The 20,312-nt window shown below is 41.8% G+C and overlaps 1 protein-coding gene across 1 annotated transcript in view; it reads right to left on the bottom strand.

Annotated features, from left to right (window-relative positions):
• CACNA2D3 (calcium voltage-gated channel auxiliary subunit alpha2delta 3) overlaps nucleotides 1-20,312 on the bottom strand; it is a 1,201,789-nt gene that overhangs the window by 337,930 nt on the left and 843,547 nt on the right. Inside the window, exons 19-20 of the mRNA XM_056524384.1 lie at nucleotides 1,569-1,640; nucleotides 189-250 (exon numbers count right to left, since the gene is read on the bottom strand). Of these exons, the coding sequence (XP_056380359.1) occupies nucleotides 189-250; nucleotides 1,569-1,640 (134 nt within the window). The remainder of the gene's footprint in view (nucleotides 1-188; nucleotides 251-1,568; nucleotides 1,641-20,312) is intronic.

Here is a 20,312-nt window from a genome sequence, read left to right as displayed (position 1 = left end):
TTAGCATGTAAACAAGAATGATTCCATCCCCTTTAGTAAAGAGCGAGATTAATATTTTGAGGACTAGAAACACAGATTGTATTTGAAAGTTACATAACATTTCATTAGTGGATGATTAAATTTAATTTAAGTAAAGCCAGTTACCCAATCCTCCGAATTAGACATTGTAACAATATCAAGGTATCTACCTGAATGGGGTGCCCTTGATGTCTGTGTAGTAGTAGTCATTAGTCATCACCAAAACTCGTTTCTTGAAAGGAACCAAGATGGAGAAATGTTATTGTATTATATGTGTAAAATGACATCAAAAGTTACAGCGAGATACAAATAAATATTTGACCTACATTTTTTATTGAGAAGTACATATAGAAATAATAGACATATGTAGGTAAAATTTTTAATTAAGTAATTCAGCCTAATATATACTGTATGATCATGTAGGTGCCCTAAATCAATAAGCAATATATGGGGTGCCATGCATAGCAATAAAGGCCAGCAGTTGCATATGTGATGTCTACTTAATGCTTTCATTGTACATGCTGTTTACTTTTCTATTGAAAAATTACTAAATAAACAATTATAAAAAAAAAAAAAAATTATAATAAGGGCCAGCAGTTACCTGCAAAGCCATCACATAAATGTTGTGGCAAATGTCAATGAGGATATCAAACAAGTACAAAAAAAGAAAGACAGATTAGGCACTGTTATCCCCAAACAGCCACCGGGAATAACCACAACACGGCACAGGGATGTGACTGTACTGGGGTGCAAACAATGGAAGATGCAGGGGTACTCCCGTAAGACAATAATGAAGAGAAAGCTGCACTCACCCAGTCGTTGCCTTGAAGGATTCATTCTTTACTACAGCCAAAAGAAGCAGGGAAAGATTCCCTAGCGGGGAGTGGGAGCCGCAGCTGACAGCTGCGGCTCCCACTCCTCGCGAGGGAATCTTTTGCTGTAGTAAAGAAATATTCTTCAGAACAACGACTGGGTGAGTGCAGCTTTCTCTTCATTATTGTCAATGAAGATATCACTGATAAGGAAAAATATGACTGGTAAAAGAATGAAACCTCTCAAAAAGACCGCATGTTTGAGAAGACCACCCACTAAAACAAGTAGTTATATTATATTTTGGTAAATTCTGTTGCTGTGATGGTATTATTCTTTAGACCTCCTGTCTAGAAGATAATTTTTCACAACCATTTTGGATGGTCGTCCCAAAGAGTTTTTTTTTCTAGTGTGTTGATATATAATCGAGGAAATATCTTAACCTTCAATACCAGTTCTGCTGCCGTGTGCAGTATTCTATGCTTTACAAAAACATTTTACGACTCATGACCACTGAAAAATGTTATTAGACGGCCAAATGTTCTCTCTCCTAGAAAATTTAATTTATGGTGCAAATGTAGTGCCCAAGACGACACCATTTTATGCCAAGTCCACAAATAGAAGACTGTTGGCCAAGTGTAAAAGTTAGAAAAAAAATGACAACCTTTCGGTACACACAGCACAATGTGTTCAGACACTTGTAAACATAAACCCCCCCTGAATGAGTATGGAAACATTACCCCTTTGTCCACGGTCTTCTTTACTTCCATGGAAAATTTTCCTGTTTTTCTATTTACCATCGCGTTTCTCAGCTAGAAATAAAAAAAAGGAGTCCATGATTACATCTGACTTAATAAACTGTGTAAAGGAATATGAGCTGGGATGATTATGTAACAAAAATGTGCAAATTCAAACCATACATTCCTGCTGCCAGTAACTAAATCAATTTTAACTCAGTAGAGTAAAATGACGATTTGGAAAGGAAACAAGAGACTCAATAACATTTATTGGGGACACCCAAGTAGTGGAGCTGTGGCACCCCATCACCTCGTTGCAGACTGCTTGTAATCTCCATAGCTAGTAATTTGCATACTATTAGAGCATATGGAAAAATGTCAAAATATTGTGCGCTCATATGTGCCAGTGATATCATCCATCAGCAACACATCAGTGAAATGATTCCATCTCTGCACAGAGATCCAGGATGTGTTCTCCTGGCTGTGGTTACTGTGGTAAATAGTAGGACCATCTCGCTCTTTGCAAAAGAAAGATTCATAGGAGACAAACATGAAACCCGAAGCAACTGAGAAAAAACATTTAACCTATTGATGATCAGGCCAGATTTGGCCTTCAGGACATCAACATTTTTTTTTTTTGATCATCAGTCATTATTTTTTTCTTTTGGGATGCAGGTGGCGTTTGTTGATGCATTTACGATAGTGTTCATGGTGAACGCAATAAAAGAGCTCAATAGGGGCCTGGATGCATTCATGGAGATAAATAACATTACATATTTTGGATACTAGATCTATAGGGACAGACCGTTGATCCAAGGAATAATTCTGATGCCATACTGGAGGTTGGAATTTTTTATCTGGTATGTGGCAATTGGCACCACCCTCATAAGGGGTTTTGCCACACAGTACGGATATAGGTTATACTTTTACTTCCTTATGACCTATGTAACTTTGATTTTATCTATATACATTTTTTTTTTTTTGTGGGGGGGGGGGGGGGGAGTAAAAAAGGCAACTTTAGTAGATTTTTTTTCATGCTGTACATCTATCAACATAAACGATGTTATAAGTGTACTGTGCAGGTTGTGTCAGTTTTGGGGATATCAAATATATGAATATAATATTTTACCTTAGGACTAACTAATTATACATATACACATTCATAAGTGTATTGCCAAATATAAAATCACTTGTCATTTATTTATTTTTTACAATTATGTACTGGCATAAGGATATCATCTGATTTATATAAGGGTTTTAGCCAGCATTTCACTCTTTTTGACCTATTTGTGTCATTTTTAAATGTAAAGCCCCAAAACAAAAACAAAAACATCCAAAACTAACTTTACCTTCCGATGAATTCAATGGTAAAAAGTCTATTTAATTCATTCCGATTTCATTTTACAACTTCATCCAGATAAAATGAACTGCAGGGAACTTCTTTTGAACTATTTACATCCCAAAACATACATTTGTTTACATGTATTTTGGGACAAGTCTGATGAAAATGTCCCAAAATGTCTGCTATGCGCATTGTCACATAACTTTTGCTGCAGCCCAAAAAAAACATTTATTCAAAACACAGTTCTAGAATAGCAAAAAAAAAAAAAAAAGCTGGAAAAAGGTCCAAAAATGGCATGCTCACATCACCTTAAAGTCATTATAGTATCCGGTAAAAAAAAAGCCTTATGTAGGATCTTTGAAAAGACATATATAGCAGTCTGTAATCTTTATTATTACATAGGAATTAGAGGCATAACATAGCTTCTGGTTCCCAAAGCAAAATCTGTAACACGGCCCCTTGTCTAATGTGCACCCTGTATGATACTGGGGTTTTCTTATGGGGCAGAGGTGCTTTTGGGCCCCCTTAAACACAAGAGCCCTGGTGCGACTGCACCCCCTATAGTTACGCCCCTGATAGAATTGAAGGTAACCCTACCTGTCAGCTAGAAAATCAGTAAATACAATTAACACTGAATGTTAATTGTCCCTTTAAATGTATAGACGGAATACATAGGCATTGCCATGTTACATAATATCAAGACACCTACATTACTACATTACTTCTACTATATTCTTAAAGAGCAAAAAAAAAAAAACTTTTTGTTCAACTGGACGCTACCCAAACAGTGGTATAATTTGTACACAATAGTCTATTCAAACACTGTATTCAAACACATTGCGGCTCCAAAGGGTCTATAAAAAAAAAAAAAAAAGAGACCCTGCAGCCGAAATTCTAAGTCACAACCGCCATTTACGCTGCGTCTGCACTCTGCTGAATTAACCTTTACCATAAATGTTTCTCCCATTCAAGAAGGAGATCAATGGCCGTTTATTAGCATTTCTTCGCTGCCCTATTATGAGTCTGTGCGCTCCCTCACACCTATAATTTTTCAGTTTCATAATATTTTATGTGCCAGTGCTTAATTATGGACGCCAGCACCGTCATTAAAACAGCATGAGAAGCTTTTTGAAATCATCAATTAAAGACACATTGTGTAATGCAATTCTCCAGTACAAAGGAGAAGGTAGTAAAGGCTGAACGTGAGAGCAGCAGAGCAGGGTTTCGGGCAGTACCATATAAACACAGAAGTCCTTTGTCAACATGACAAAATTACCTTCTCTTTTTTCTCCACTAGTAGAACCTAAGTTCTCAGCAACCTGCAACCAGTTTATATGCCTTATTTCATATTTTTCAATGTAAACATGCAGTGTGGTTGTTGTCAGCAAAATTCTTGCTGTGGCTCATTGTATTTGACTAACAACTGTAACAAAGGACAGGCCAGGTCGGCATCCCTATAAACTTAAAGGAGTTATCCTGCATAAGGTGATTTTAAGTACTTACCTGCCAGAAAGTAATAGTAACATAATTCATAAGGTTGAAAAAAGACCAGAGTCCATCAAGTTCAACCCATTTCCCTAATAAGTCCCAGTTGAGTTGATACAAAGGAAGACAAAAAACCCTCATACTAGAGGTAAAAATTCCTTCCCGACTCAAAATATGGCAGTCAGAATAAATTCCTGGATCAACCTTCTGTCCCTATAAATCTAGTATCCATAACCTGTAATGTTATTACTCTCCAGAAATGCATCAAGGTCCCTTTTGAACTCTTTTACTGAGTTCACCATGACCACCTCCTCCGGAAGAGAGTTCCACAGTCTCACTGCTCTTACAGTAAAGAGCCCCCATCTGTGCTGGTGTAGAACCCTTCTTTACTCTAAATGTAGGGGATGTTCCCTTGTTATAGAAACAGTCCTGGGTATAAATAGACCATGGGAGAAATCTATGTACTGTCCCCTGATATACATAGTTATTAGGCTGCCCATAAGCCTTCTTTTTTCTAAACTAAATAACCCTAATTCTGATAATCTTTCTGGGTACTGTAGTCCTCCCATTCCCCGTACTACTCTGGATGTCCGTCTTTGAACCCTCTCCAGCTCCACTATATCTTTCTTGTACACTGGTATGCAGTACTGTGCACAGTATTCCATGTGTGGTCTGACTAGTGATTTGTAAAGTGGAAGAATTATTCCCTTCTCGTGGGCATCTATGCCCCTTTTGATGCATCCCATGATTTTATTTGCATTGGCAACAGCTGCCCAACACTGGTAAATTTACTGTTAACTAAAACTCCTAAGTCCTTTTCCATGTCAGTCATCCCCAGTGTTGTCCCATTTAATACATAATCCAAGACTGGATCCCCCCCCATGTGCATTACCTTACATTTATCAGTGTTGAACCTCATCTGATACTTCCCAGCCCAAACCTCCAACCTATCCAGATCCATTTGTAACAGTGCACTGTCCTCTATTGCATTAACCACTTTACAGAGTTTAGTGTTGTCACATTGGGCAGGGATTGCATGAAGCCCTAATAACCCACACCTGCTGTCCCTGCCTACTTGCATACCTGTCCTAAACAACGGGTCCACAACCATGAGTATGTTCCCTACCTATATGCATGCAGGGATGGACAGAGTCAAAACAATAAAATGCTATACAGACGGAGTCGAGGGGAACAGCTGGAGGGACATAAAACTAACAAAAGTAAATATAAACAAAAACACAGTCAAGTCAGAGTCAAACTAGCCAAATCAGCAACAGGAGATAGTGAGGTACCAATTCACAAGAACAGAAGAAAGGTCAAAAGCCGAGCCAAGATCAATACACAGAATTCAGGGAACAACAATGCTGGTTACTCAAACTACATGATGGGCCATTTATGTGGATACGCCTTAATAAAATGGGAATAGTTGGTGATATTAACTTCCTGTTTGTGGCACATCAGTATATGTGAGGGGGGAAACTTTTCAAGATGGGTGGTGACCATGGTGGCCATTTTGAATCCAACTTTGGTTTTTTCAATAGGAAGAGGGTCATGTGGCACATCAAACTTATTGAGAATTTCACAAGAAAAACAATAATGTGCTTGGTTTTAACGTAACTTTATTCTTTCATGAGTTATTTACAAGTTTCTGACCACTTATAAAATGTGTTCAATGTGCTGCCCATTGTGTTGGATTGTCAATGCAACCCTCTTCTCCCACTCTTCACACACTGATAGCAACACCGCAGGAGAAATGCTAGCACAGGCTTCCAGTATTCATAGTTTCAGGTGCTGCACATCTCGTATCTTCACAGCACAGACAATTGCCTTCAGATGACCCCAAAGATAAAAGTCTAAGGGGGTCAGGTCGGGAGACCTTGGGGGCCAGTCAACTGGCCCACGAGGACCAATCCACTTTCCAGGAAACTGTTCATCTAGGAATGATCGGACCTGACACCCGTAATGTGGTGGTGCACCATCTTGCTGGAAAAACTCAGGTAACGTGCCAGCTTCAGTGCATAAAGAGGGAAACACATCATCATGTAGCAATTTCGCATACCCAGTGGCCTTGAGGTTTCCATTGATGAAGAATGGCCCCACTATCTTTGTACCCCATATACCACACCATACAATCGATTTTTGTGTTCCAACAGTCTTGGAGGGATCTATCCAATGTGGGTTAGTGTCAGACCCAGAGTGGGAGAAGAGGGTTGCATTGACAATCTAACACAATGGGCAGCACATTGAACACATTTTATAAGTGGTCAGAAACTTGTAAATAACTCATGAAAGAATAAAGTTACGTTAAAACCAAGCACATTATTGTTTTTCTTGTGAAATTCCCAATAAGTTTGATGTGTCACATGAACCTCTTCCTATTGAGAAAACAAAAGTTGGATTCAAAATAGCCGACTTTAAAAATGGCCACCATGGTCACCACCCATCTTGAAAAGTTTCCCCCTCCAATATACTAATTTGCCACAAACAGGAAGTTAATATCACCAACCATTCCCATTTTATTAAGGTGTATCCATATAAATGGCCCACCCTGTAGTTCTTTCACTGGCAATTAAAAACAGAGTGATATGGACTTAAATGCTCACCACACAGATGCAGGCTCAGCCTAGATAGCTGCTACAGTCCAGATTGGCTAAGGCATAGCCAAGCAACAAGGCCAAGCCAAATCTCAGGGAGCGTTAACCCTTCAAGTTCTTACCAGTATCATCTGCAAAGATTGCTACTTTACTATACAATCCCTCAACAAGATCATTAATAAATATATTATATAGAATAGGACTTAAAACTGACCCCTGTGGTACCCCACTAGTAACAGTCACCCAATCCGAGTAAGTACCATTGATAACCACCCTCTGTTTCCTATCACTGAGCCATTTACTTACCCATTTGCACACATTTCCCCACGCCCAACCCGTCTCATTTTATTTACCAATTGTAAGGGTCACGGCAGGTGGGCCTGTGTGGATGATGAAGTGAGCCGTGCCAGGGAGCGGAGTCTAAGGTGCCGCTGGTTTTCACCAGAGCCCGCCGCAAAACAGGATGGTCTTGCTGCGGCAGGCAGCACCCAGGACGCTACCCCTGGCAGGACTTGTCCACACAGGTAGCTGGGATGAAGCATGGAACAGATGGATAAGGATAAGACGAGGACAGGATAACTGAAGGTCAGGGCAGGCGGCACATTAGCAGGGTCAGGTCATGGAACAAGGATCAGGTACACGGATAGACAGGAACACAGGAACACAGTAGCTTTCTCTCAGGCACTAGGGCAACAAAGATTCGGCACCAGGCAGGGGGAGGTGCACACAATTATAGAGAAGGAACAGGTGAAGACACTAATTAGGGCATACTGTCCCTTTAAATCACAGAGCTCCGGCACGCACGTGCGCCAAGGAGGTGGGGGCATGTATGCTGGGACTGAGAACACGGAAGACCAGGGAGGTGAGTGACAGGCTGTAACTCGCATGCGGACATGTCCTGTGATGCGAATCCCAGCCCAGCCCGCAGCAGGAACATGAGAGGAGAGCGCTCACGGCCAGCGTGTCTGGCCGGAGCGCTGAGGTTTCACCAATCTTTTATGTGGCACTGTATCAAATGCTTTGGAAACATCAAGATTTGCAACATCCAGTGATTCCCCCTGGTCCAGTCTGGAGCTCACCTCTTAATAAAAGCTGATCAGGTTAGTTTGAGAGGATCGATCCTCATAAACCCATGCTGATATGGAGCCATACATTTATTTTCATTCAGATGCTCCAAAATAGCATCTGATAGAAAACCCTCAAACAATTTACATACAACAGAGGTTAAACTAACAGGCCTATAGTTCCCAGGGTCACTTTTTGACCCTTTTAAACCCCTTAAGGACGCAGGGCGTACAGTACAGGTACGCCCTCACGTCCTAGTACTTAAGGACTCAGAGCATACCTGTACGTCCTAGGTCCCGCTAATGGGGTTTAAACCCTTATCATGAGTGGAGAACAGGTTAAACCCAGAGAATCCTGGTTGCTACTGGCAGCCAGGACCCATAGCTAATGCAGGGCACCACCGATCGGGCCGATGTCCGGCATTAACCCTTTAGATGCCACGATCAAAGTTAATTGCGGCATCTAAGGTGAAAGTAAAACTATCCCGGCTGCTTAGCAAAGCTGATCGGGACTATCACGACTGAATCGCAAAATCCCGATCAGCTTACTGGGTGACAGGAGGGTCCTCACCTGCCTCCTGGTCGTCCGATCAGCAATCTACTGCTTTAAGCCTGCTCCAGGCTGGAGCAGCAGAGCGCCAGTAACATTGATCAATGCTATGCTATGGCATAGCAGAGATCAGTGTATGCAATCAGAAGATTGCATGGTATAGCTCCCTGTGGGGGCTAAAAAAAAAGTAAAAAGTGTTAAAAACATGCGAAAAAGCCCCCCTAATAAAAGTTTGAATCACCCCCCCCCCTTTCCCATTTTTGAAACAAAATTATGTAATAAAAAAAATCATATGTGGTACCATTGCATTCGCAAATGTCCGAACTATTAAAATATAAGGTTAGTTAAACCGTAAGGATACTCCGGCCCCATAGTCGTCAGGCTTCAGACTCGGAGCCTCCAGTGCTGGCTTGCAGCTCACTCAGGTGGGTACTGCATGAGAGACTGCAGGGGTCCCCAGTGGCAGGACCCCCGCGATAGGGGATAAGATGTCTTAGGGCTGGAGTACTCCTTTAAGCTTGCGGACAAAGTCTCTGAAATAATTTTTAATGGCTCTAAACCTACCTCTTACTTTGTCATTGGTGCCAATGTGTATCATGACTGCTGGATCTTCTCCAGCCCCTTCCAGTAATCTGTCAACCCAATCCGTGATGTGCCGAACCTGAGCACCAGGCAGACAACACACTCTTCGATTATCCTAGATTCTTAGTCTTTGTGTCAGATCACCTTATCTGACCCCCTAAAAATAGAGTCCCTGTACTCGTCTTGGGGCTAAATGGTTGTGTACCATAATGCTGCAACTTTCTTTTTGTGAAAGGGCTTTTTTCTGTTAGAGTTTTCTCCTCCCTCCAACTACTAGTCCCAGGATCCTTTGTCTTTGTGTGATCACGTGTTTGTGGTCACATGTCTCCCTCCCACACACACATCAGCCACCGCACCCATTGAAGCACACCTGCGACAATTCCCTGCCTTGTGGAGAATAATCTTCCCCCTACCAAGCAGTCGCCCCCCCCCCCCCCCCCCCCACTGAAGCAGACAGGCTCCCTCTAAACATCTCACTAGTAATGTAATGTCTCGAGCCGCACAGCAACCTGGGAAAACCAGAGCCGACATTCATTTTGTATGCTGTTGAAAATAAAATTCAGGGCAAAGATCACATAAAAATTGCGAGACCATCCATCAATCTCAGGTACAGACACTATATTATGAACTACACTAACTTTACAGCCCCTTGTGGCATAGTCAAATAAAACAAAATCCTGGAATGCCCCTTTAAGTTCAGGGTGAAACTTTATTTGTTGGGTTTCTTTGGCACCAACGTTCAGCATTCGCGTTTCCTCTCTGATTTTCCAGAATAATCAGACTGAGAAAAGCATATTGGTAGTGTTCTATCCACATCTGGATCATAAAGAGAGAAGCCCCCTGGTCCTTGGGGCTCTGAACAATCCTGGGAAGCGTGAAACAGACTCGATTGTTCTCTTTCGCTAGTGTTCTGCACATTAAATCCATAATCATTCCACACTGCATATGGTTGGCTTCATATAAAAAAGTTTAAAGGGTAATTGTAATATTAGTATTTGGTGACTTGATGCGTACTGTTTCCACATAAATAACACAATGCCTAAGTCCACCGCAGTCACTATTTATAATTTTACTTTCATTGACAGCATACAAGTCTGTAGAAGAGAACTAAAGCGTTTGATATTTAAAAAGTTGTAGCTATTTAAGATTTATCATTAAAAACATTTTCCCGGGGGGCGGCCATATTGAATGGGCATACTTCCTTCCTGTATGGTCTGTTTAGACAGCATATTAGGGTATGTGTGAAATATTTTGCAATGAATGACAGCTTGTGGCCATAAGAGTGTTAATAGACTGATACAGTTTCAAGGAAGAGATGGAGCATGAGCCCTTGCATAGAGGCCAAGGAGGGACATGAAAGCTGCATATAGAGCCTTATACATGTGTGTAGTGCAGTGTTTTCTAACGAGGGTGCCTCTAGCTGTTGCAAAACTACAACTCCCAGCATGCCCGGACAGCCATGCTGGGAGTTGTAGTTTTGCAACAGCTGGATGCACCCTGGTTTGGAAACACTGATATAGTGTATAGTGTCCCTATCTTCACCTATCTAGTATGATAGATTTGCCATTAAATCCTATGCACTCTAACCTTAAAGGGGTTAAAATAACATTAAAACATATACTCACCTGCCTGATCCTGCTACTATCCACAGCATAAGCTCTGGTGAGCGCCCCGATTTGATACCAGCTGACATCTGACAGCCAATCAGTGGCCTCAGCCACGTGCCATACTACTGTCATCCACGCTAAACGATGGGAGCCACATTAACACTGAGCTACTGATTGGCTGCAGGAGTCACAAGTTGTCCACTAGGAGGCAGAAACTAGGGATGGAGTGTTGGATCACTGTGGGATTGACAGGTGAGTTAAAGGGGTACGCTGCTGGGAAAAAAAATTTAATCAACCGGTGCCAGAAAGTTAAACAGATTTGTAAATTACTTCAATTTAAAAATCTTAATCCTTCCAGTGCTTATCAGCTGCTATATGTTCCAGAGGAAGTTCTTTTTTAATTTCCTTTCTGTCTAACCACAGTGCTCTCTGCTGATACCTCTGTCCATTTTAGGAACTGTAATTTAATAGGAAAATACACCTAGGTCTAAAAATTTAGCTTTCAATGATATACATTAAAATAGGAACATATGCAAAACATAAAGGTGCAAGATACAGTGGTAACACAATAATCTAACACAATGTCCAAGATATTGGACCAATCACCCAAGGCCCCTATACACTGGCCCTACTGATCCTATTATACTTCAAGCTTACACTTTGGTCCATATACTGTATATCAGATACTCATTTTAGGAGCTGTCCAGAGTAGGAGCAAATCCCCATAGCAAACCTATCCTGCTCTGTACAGTTCCTGACATGGACAGAAGTGTCTGCAGAGAGCACTGTGGTCAGACAGAAAATAACTACATAACTTCCTCTGGAGCATACAGCAGCTGATAAGTACTGGAAGTATTTACAAATCTGTTTAACTTTCTGGCACTAGTTGATTTAAAAAATATGTTTTCCAGTGGAGTACCCCTTGGCCCAGATTTATTAATCTGCCTGAAACAAAAAAAAATGTATGGTTTTTCTCATAGTCAAACACTGCCTGGCTTTTATATTATACAGCGCTAAGGTACAGTTAAAACTCAGCTGTTATTGGTTATTAATATTTATTATGTTGAAAACTAGAGATGAGCGAACTTACAGTATATTCAATTCGTCACAAACTTCTCGGCTCGGCAGTTCGTAGTGAATCAAATTTACTGTAAGTTCGCTCATCTCTATTTAAAACCAGTCAGTTTTGGTTTCAGACAGATACTGTAGATACATTTGAGCCAGTGTTTTAATGTTATTTAGGAAATTTAGGCCACTTATTAAAAAATAAAAAATGAATGGATAATTTCTTTAATGAGATGACTCTGTTTAGAATGCCCCAGACTACAAAGCAAAGCTGAAAAGTAAGATACAGAGGTTTCAGTGGCGGAAAACCTTAGAAATATTTTTTGTGAATAGCCAGAATACCACCATGGGTAAAAAGTAAACTTTTTATGCTATTTACTGATTTAGAAAACATTCAATCAATAAATGGAGGCTATGTATCAATCTTTGTGTGTGTAAGCCAGGTGTGGGCTGGTGTATATGTGTGGCTTTTCACCAAAAGTGTCACATAATAAATTCATGACCACTACAGAAACACAAATTGATTTTGGCATGCCCACACAATAATGAGAAAATTGTCTATTTAAAAAGTTGCAAAAAAGTAACTGTGACATTTAAAGCAAAAATCAAAAATATTGTCTACATATCTACAGTGTATCTACAGTCCCCCCCCCCACACACACACATGTTCTTTCTAGTAGCCTAACAACCATACACCATGTTATCTGAATCTAAATGGTGGAGTGAAGCCATCAAAAATTTTCCATACTGGTAGAAAATGTTATATTTAGAATTTTATAGCAGACAAAACTTTAAGGATTTTCTTGAAGTGTAAATACAATTTCATACAACTTTTGACATGTGTTCCAGACATGTCAAAAGTTGAGATGGCACCTGGTCTCACTCCTGAGGCCTGTTGCGATCGCGAGTTACAGCTGGGAGAAATGCGTCGCAGTGCGCACCCTACTCCCTGGCTGTCAATCATATCTGACCTTCTCTTTGCATAAATCTATGCAGGGAAAAGGTCAGATTTTCTGGCTGGCCGAGGAGTGTAGCGTGCTGCCATACACTTCTCCTGGCTGTAACTAACAGTCGCAGCAGGTCTCAGGAGTGAGATCAGGTGCCATCTTAACTTTTGACATATCTGGGAAAAGTTTTTTAAATGACACTAACGGTTAAAATTAGGGAAAAGGGGGCCACCCTAGCTCCACCCTGTGGTTTGCTCAGGAGTGTAATAAATTTGCTTGGTTCCAATGGAAGGAGTTTTTAGACTGCTCCCCACCACCCTATGTCTCTAAAATGTAGACTGTTCAAATAACAATACTTTATTTGAGTATCACCTGTCCTTCCCCTTTTCCATCATTGCCATTCTAATTTATAATACATACGTCTCATTTATTTTTATTTTTTCTTCTTTTTAGCGAGTATACTGTGATTCGCCCCTCTAATAACACCCAAGGAGGCCAAATACTCCTCCTATCCCTTGTTTTAGCCCTTGTGCAATCCAATAAACTTTGTAGGTGGCAGGGAATTCTACGGCGCTGACCAGAGCAGAGACAATTCCAGTGAATAGGTTCAAAAGAGTTTCATTCAGCCAAGATGCAACGCATTTCACTGCACAAGCGCAGATTCCTCAGGCATGGCAATCACAGACACAAGCAGGGTTATGTATCCAAAGTTTAACCCTTTACATACAATTAGATTGAAATTTACAAAAAGGAAAAGATGCATTACATTAAATCTTAATGTAATGCGTCTTTTCCTTTTTGTAAATTTCAATCTAATTGTATGTAAAGGGTTAAACTTTGGATATATAACCCTGCTTGTGTCTGTGATTGCCATGCCTGAGGAATCTGCACTTGCGTAGTGAAACGCGTTGCATCTTGGCTGAATAAAACTCTTTAGAACCAGTTCATTGGAATAGTATCTGCCCTGGTCAGCGCCATAGAATTCCCTGCCACCTACGAAGTTTATTGGATTGCACAAGTTTACATGGGAAGGCTGCAGACGGACAAAAGAATACAACATCATTTAACACGCGCTAACCATTGTTGTGTTTGTCGGTGCACAACCGGAGCGGGTAAGAGACCATCTTGACCCCCTGCCCCTGTCCGGCATTAGCACATGTGATCCTCCACAGGGAGCGCCTCTGTTTTGTGTTTTTGTTTTAGCCCTTGACCTTGATACCCTTCTTCTGTTTTGGATTCCATCAAAAGAAATAAAGGGAGGTTATGGATTTACACCACTAATATTGTAATTTATGGGTGTAGATTTTACCATGAAAATGTATATTGTCTTATACTCTATCTGATTCATAAAAGAAACAAATGTTAATCTTTTTATCTTCTTTATCTGGGCAAGGTTTGGAGAACGCTCATCTTCTTTTATGACTCACTATGTAAATTATCTCATGCAGAGACCTGTGGGTGAACCCAGATCGGTGCCACTTATCCTATCCTCAAATGTTTCTCCAAATGAACATTTGCAAAGGATTATAAAGGAATTTTAGCCATGACAAAACACAAAGATTAAAGAAAGAGACTCATCCACTGCTAAAGTGATCTAGTACCAGTGGCATGTATAATACATTCAATTATGCACAATGACGAGAATTTCTTAAGTATTTCCAAACCACTTTTAAACATGTCCCCACTGCCAATAAATGGTGCCCTCGGGTGTTAATATTGAACTATAATATGCATTACTACCTAAGAATATCTGCTCTGGTCCACATTGACAGATCACTGATATTATATACAGCTTTTTAGCAGCTATTCTTAAACTTATCCATAATATGCAGTGGCAAACAAGCCAGATGCATAGGGGCACATGTTAAAGTTTTCAAACCTAGTCTATTCATACCCCATATTAGATTAATATCTTCAGTTTCTCTGACAGTTTTGTGTGTATTGGAACCTGACTGTCCTATGAAAGAAAATGGTAAAGTCAAGGAGTCGTGGAAGACAAATGAGCATTGGGTCTACAACCATATTATGGCCAGCCTGCCAGGAAAAACCGATGGTACCAATCCACAACTTGACTATGTGAAGCTTAAATATGAAAGCCAAGTCAATTAAAGACACGTCACTTAGTTATTTATTATTTTTTTAACACATCCATTTATATGTCTGATTTGAAAAAAAAAAACAGTGTTGATTCCCAGTGAAAATATAGCACTGGGTTGTGATTTAAGATAGAAATACATATGGAATTCAGCACTGAACAAGCATAGACTCCATGCTAAAGCTCAGATAAAAATGTGTGGTGTGAACATGCTTTAAGTCTTTAATACAGATGCTGGGCTTTTAGGGCATGTCTTTGTTAGCTTAGAATATCCAGATACTTGGTGTTTTACCCATTCTTAGTCAAAACTACTCAACCTCCCTTAATTTAGATCAGTTGTGTTCAGGCCTGGTGCAAGGATTTTTGCCACCTTAGGCGAAAGCTAATTTTGCAACCCCTTGACCCCACCAAGTGGCTCCTTCTGAAGTATGGGGGCACCTGTGATGTCAGGATGTTGGACGGACCTGAACTTAGTGATCGCCTCTGTCTGCCACGGAGGTGGCACTGCACTCCTCCAGCAGGCTGGAAAAAGTAGATTTTTATACTATGGGTGGGGTGGGGGTAGCATTGCGGGGCTTTGCTCTTTGCTTGATGGGCAGGTGCTTCGCATGCTTGCTAACTTTACAGCAGCAGGCAGAGTGGCGCCCCCATCAAGAGGGTGCTGTAGGTGGCTGCCTATTTTCCTATAGGCAGAGCTGGTCCTGGTTCAAAAGATTCAAAAAATTCTCACTAGAATTGAGATTGGTCCTAGAATTACATATATAGGAAAAAAAATATAACCCATCCCTAATCTTTAGTTTTTTACAACTTTGTCGGTTTTCAGTTAGGAGACTCCTTGGTCTTCATATTGCTTGCCTACTGGTGTTGCAGGCCAAGGGTTCTGTATGAACAGGTGTTTTTATTCTGACATCATGTGACAGATCATGTATCAATTTAAGCAGACTCAACTCATTAAGTAATTCTCAAAGGAATAGGTTTGACCAGACTTTATTTCTTATTTAATTTATAGCAAGGGGAGTTAATACACTGTGACAATTTTGACTACAGGTTCATTACATACAGTGGGGCAAAAAAGTATTTAGTAGCCATCAATTGTGTAAGTTCTCCCACTTAAAAAGATGAGAGAAGCCTGTAATTTTCATCATAGGTATACCTCAACTATGAGAGACATATAGAGAAAAAAAATCCATAAAATCCCATTGTCTGATTTTTTAAGAATGTATTTGCAAATTATGGTGAAAAATAAGTATTTTAAGAAGCAAGATTTCTGGCTCTCACAGACCTGTAACTTCTTCTTTAAGAGTCTCCTCTGTCCTCCACTCATTACCTGTATTAATGGCACATGTTTGAACTTGTTATCAGTATAAAAGACACCTGTCCACAACCTCAAACAGTCACACTCCAAACTCCACTATGGCCAAGACAAAAGACCTGTCGCAGGACACCAGAAACAACATTTTAGAATCTGCAATTGACAAGCAGCTTGGTGTGAAGAAATCAACTGTGGGAGCAATTATTAAATAATGGAAGACATACAGGACCACTGATAATCTCCCTCGATCTGGGGCTCCATGCAAGATCTTACCCCGTGGTGTCAAAATGATCAATAGAACAGTGAGAAAAAATCCCAGAACCACACGGGGGAATTAGTGAATGACATGCAGGGGGCTGGGACCAAAGTAACAAGGGCTACCATCAGTAACACACTACGCCGCCAGGGACTCAAATCATGCAGTGCCAGACGTGTCCCCTGCTTAAGCCAGTACATGTCCAGGCCCATCTGAAGTTTTCTAGATAGCATTTGGATGATCCAGAAGAGTATTGGGAGAATGTCATATGGTCAGATGAAACCAAAGTAATACTTTCTGGTAAAAACTCAACTTGTGTTTGAAGGGGAAATAATGCTGAGTTGCATCCAAAAAAACACCATGCCTACTGTGAAGCATGTGGGTGGAAATATCATGATTTGGGGCTGTTTTTCAGCAAAGGGACCAGGACGACTGATCCGTGTAAAGGTAAAATGAATGGGGCCATGTATTGTGAGATTTTGAGTAAAAACTCCTTATATCAGCAAGGGCACTACAGTTGAAACGTGGCTGTGTCTTTCAGCATGACATCCCAAACACACCGCCTGAGCAACGAAGGAGTGGCTTCGTAAGAAGCATTTCAAGGTCTTGGAGTGGCCTAGCCAGTCTCCAGATCTCAACCCCATAGAAAACGTTTGGAGGGAGTTGAAAGTCCATGTTGCCCAGCAACAGCCCCAAAACATCACTGCTCTAGAGGAGATCTGCATGGAGGAATGGGCCAAAATACCAGCAACAGTGTGTGAAAACCTTTTGAAGACTTACAGAACACGTTTGACCTCTGTCATTGCCAACAAAGGGTACATAACAAAGTATCGAGATGAACTTTTGTTATTGTACCAAATACTTATTTTCCACCATAATTTGCAAATAAATTCTTTAAAAATCAGACAATGTGATTTTATGGATTTTTTTTCTCATTATCTCTCTCATAGTTGAGGTATACCTATGATGACAATTACAGGCCTCTCTCATCTTTTTAAGTTGGAGAACATGCACAATTGGTGGCTGAGTAAATACTTTTTTTTCTCCACTGTAAAATCTACATTTTTATTCCAGGTTATGATGCAACAAAACAGGGAAATCATTGTGGGAAAATAACTTTTGAAAGATGCTGTACCTATGCTTCTATATTACCTTTAAACCAATAATAGAAATAAAAGTGTGGATAACACAAATCTTTAGATACTGTAAATCATACCGTAACGCTTCTCTTTCCTTCAGAGCTAGAAAGATTTTGGCTGCTCAGTTGTGTCCCTGTTCACTTCTGATCCTAATCTTAAATCTGTATACCTGTAAGGGTATGTAAACACTTAGGTCTGTTTTTCCAAGAAAATCCTGGCTCAACCAGCACATAAAAATGCCTAAAAAAACAGAACCATGAATATTGAAGGGGAGAGCTCCCTTTTAGATATGTAAATCCAGTCCCAGCTCCTTGTAGCAATCCAAGTCCATCATAATAAATTATTTTGATACGTTTAACAAGTTGATTTACTATATACACAGCATGGCAACTACACACTGTATTACCAACAACAGAGCAAAGCAGTGTTGCACAGCATTGTGGTAATTAAAGGGGTACTCCGGTGCTTAGACATCTTATCCCCTATCCAAAGGATAGGGGATAAGATGCCTGATCGTGGGAGTCCCGCCGCTGGGGACCCCCGTGATCTTGCACGCGGCACCCCGTTTGTAATCAGTCCCCGGAGCGTGTTCGCTCCAGGTCTGATTACCGGCGACTACAGGGCGGGCGGCGTGTGACGTCACGCCTTCGCCCCCGTGTGACGTCACGCTCCATTCCTCAATGCAAGCCTACGGGAGGGGGCGTGATAGCGAACACGCTCCGGGGACTGATTACAAACGGGGTGCCGTGTGCAAGATCACGGGCGTCCAAAGCGACGGGACTCCCGCGATCAGGCATCTTATCCCCTATCCTTTGGATAGGGGATAAGATGTGTAAGCACTGGAGTACACCTTTAAGTACTGGGTCAGTAGTGTTGCTCATGAATATTCACAATTCGAATTTTATTCGCAAATATCGCATATTCGCAAATTTGCGACTATTCGCGAATATAGCACTATATATTCGAAATTACGAATATTTGCTTTTTTTTCACAGTACACATCACAGTGATCATCCCTCTCTGCTTACAGCTTGTGTGGTGTAAAGAAGGCTCTAATACTACTGTGTGAGAACGCCGGGCGAACATTTGCATATGCAAATATTCGCGAATATTGATCCCTCCCTTCTTTTAGCTTGTGGGCCATTGAGAATGATGCAAATACAGTTGTCGGAGATTAGCAACATACACAGCAACCAATAGGAAAGTATCCCACCCCTTCGCTATGAGTGGGTCCACACCACGTTTTTACCCATACGGGAGCGCATACGGCTGTGGGGAGCCAAAACAGCTGGAGGCACGCGGGTTGGAATCAATGAGCTAGAGTCTGTTTCCTAACTCAGTGGTTCCCCACCAGTGTGCCTACAGCTGTTGCAAAACTACAACTCCCAGCATGTATGGTCTGTCAGTGCATTCTGGGAGTTGTAGTTTTGCAACAGCTGGAGGCACACTGGTTGGAAAACCTTCAGGTAGGTTCTGTTACCTGACTCAGTATTTTCCAACCAGTGTGCCTCCAGCTGTTGCAAAACTACAACTCCCAGCATGTACTGGCAGATGTAGTTATGCAACAGCTGAAGGTACGCAACTGCAACTCCCAGCATGCCGAGACAGCTGTTTGCTGTTTGGGCATGCTGGGATTTGCAGTTTTGCAACAGTTGGAGGGCTATAGTTTCTCCAAAATGTGGCCCTCCAGATGTTGCAAAACTACAACTCCCAGCATGCCCAGACAGCTGTTTGCTGTCTGGGCATGCTGGAAGTTGTAGTTTTGCAAGTTTTTCTCATGCGTGAATAAATCAAAAGTGTTAGGGCTATATTTGTGGGGGGGGGGGGTCTCCTATAAATACCCCCCTCTCACCTTAATCAGGGCGTATGTGGCGTTGTGCAGTGTTTACACTGCAGTGAGTCCTTACGTTCCCTGGGTGTTCCACGTGTATTTGCTCCGTGTGTTCAGTTCCAGTCCGCTTCGGCGATTGTTCAGGTAAGGCGTTGCTTCGGCCCTGGTAGCACTGAAATGTTTCTCTGGTCGCTGCACCAGCTGCCTAGTTCCGGGGGGTCCTTGTCACATGCCCGGTCCTCATGTGCATCACCGGTACCCACTGTCTCCCCTTCTGCCGGGTCCTCCGGCCACGCACGGCGGCGGGGAGGTGCCCACGTGGCGCATGGGGGCGGGCTCCCGGCCTTACACTCTCGTTTCACAGGGCCCCTGGTGCTCGGGGTGTGTGGCGTGGCTGCGGCGTTTCCAACTCCCTGCCTGCGGTGGCAGCAGTGTACGGCATCGGGTAACACACATAATCAGTGCACACCGTCCGTCCAGCCGATTAACTCCTTAGTGCCAGTTGTGACGGGCTGCAGCCACAAAGGCGGTAATGACGCGGTGTCCCACGAACACTGCCACACGTCAAACACATATCCAGAGTCCGTTAAGCATTAGGGCCCAGGCACCCCTGGGAAGGAGATTGGGGTGCAGGTCTCACGGGTTACCCCACTGACGCTTCGCTCAGCAACCAGGTTAGGGCTCTAGGGGTCAAGAAGTATCAGGCTGTTGCCAGGTCACATTGTAAATGTTATTATCATGCTTGTTATATTATAGTTTCCTGTGTCTCCACTCCTGCTGTTCTTTGGATATACGCAAGGTGGGTTGTTGTTTATTCTCCTTAAAATCTGTATGGTTTCGGGTAGGAGAGTTCAGGACAGGCAGCACCTGGCCTGGTC

The sequence above is a fragment of the Hyla sarda genome, chromosome 6 (assembly GCF_029499605.1).
Source record: "Hyla sarda isolate aHylSar1 chromosome 6, aHylSar1.hap1, whole genome shotgun sequence".
Lineage (NCBI taxonomy): Eukaryota > Metazoa > Chordata > Amphibia > Anura > Hylidae > Hyla > Hyla sarda.
Note: the sequence above shows the minus strand (reverse complement) of the source record. Positions and strands in the feature narration are given on the sequence as shown.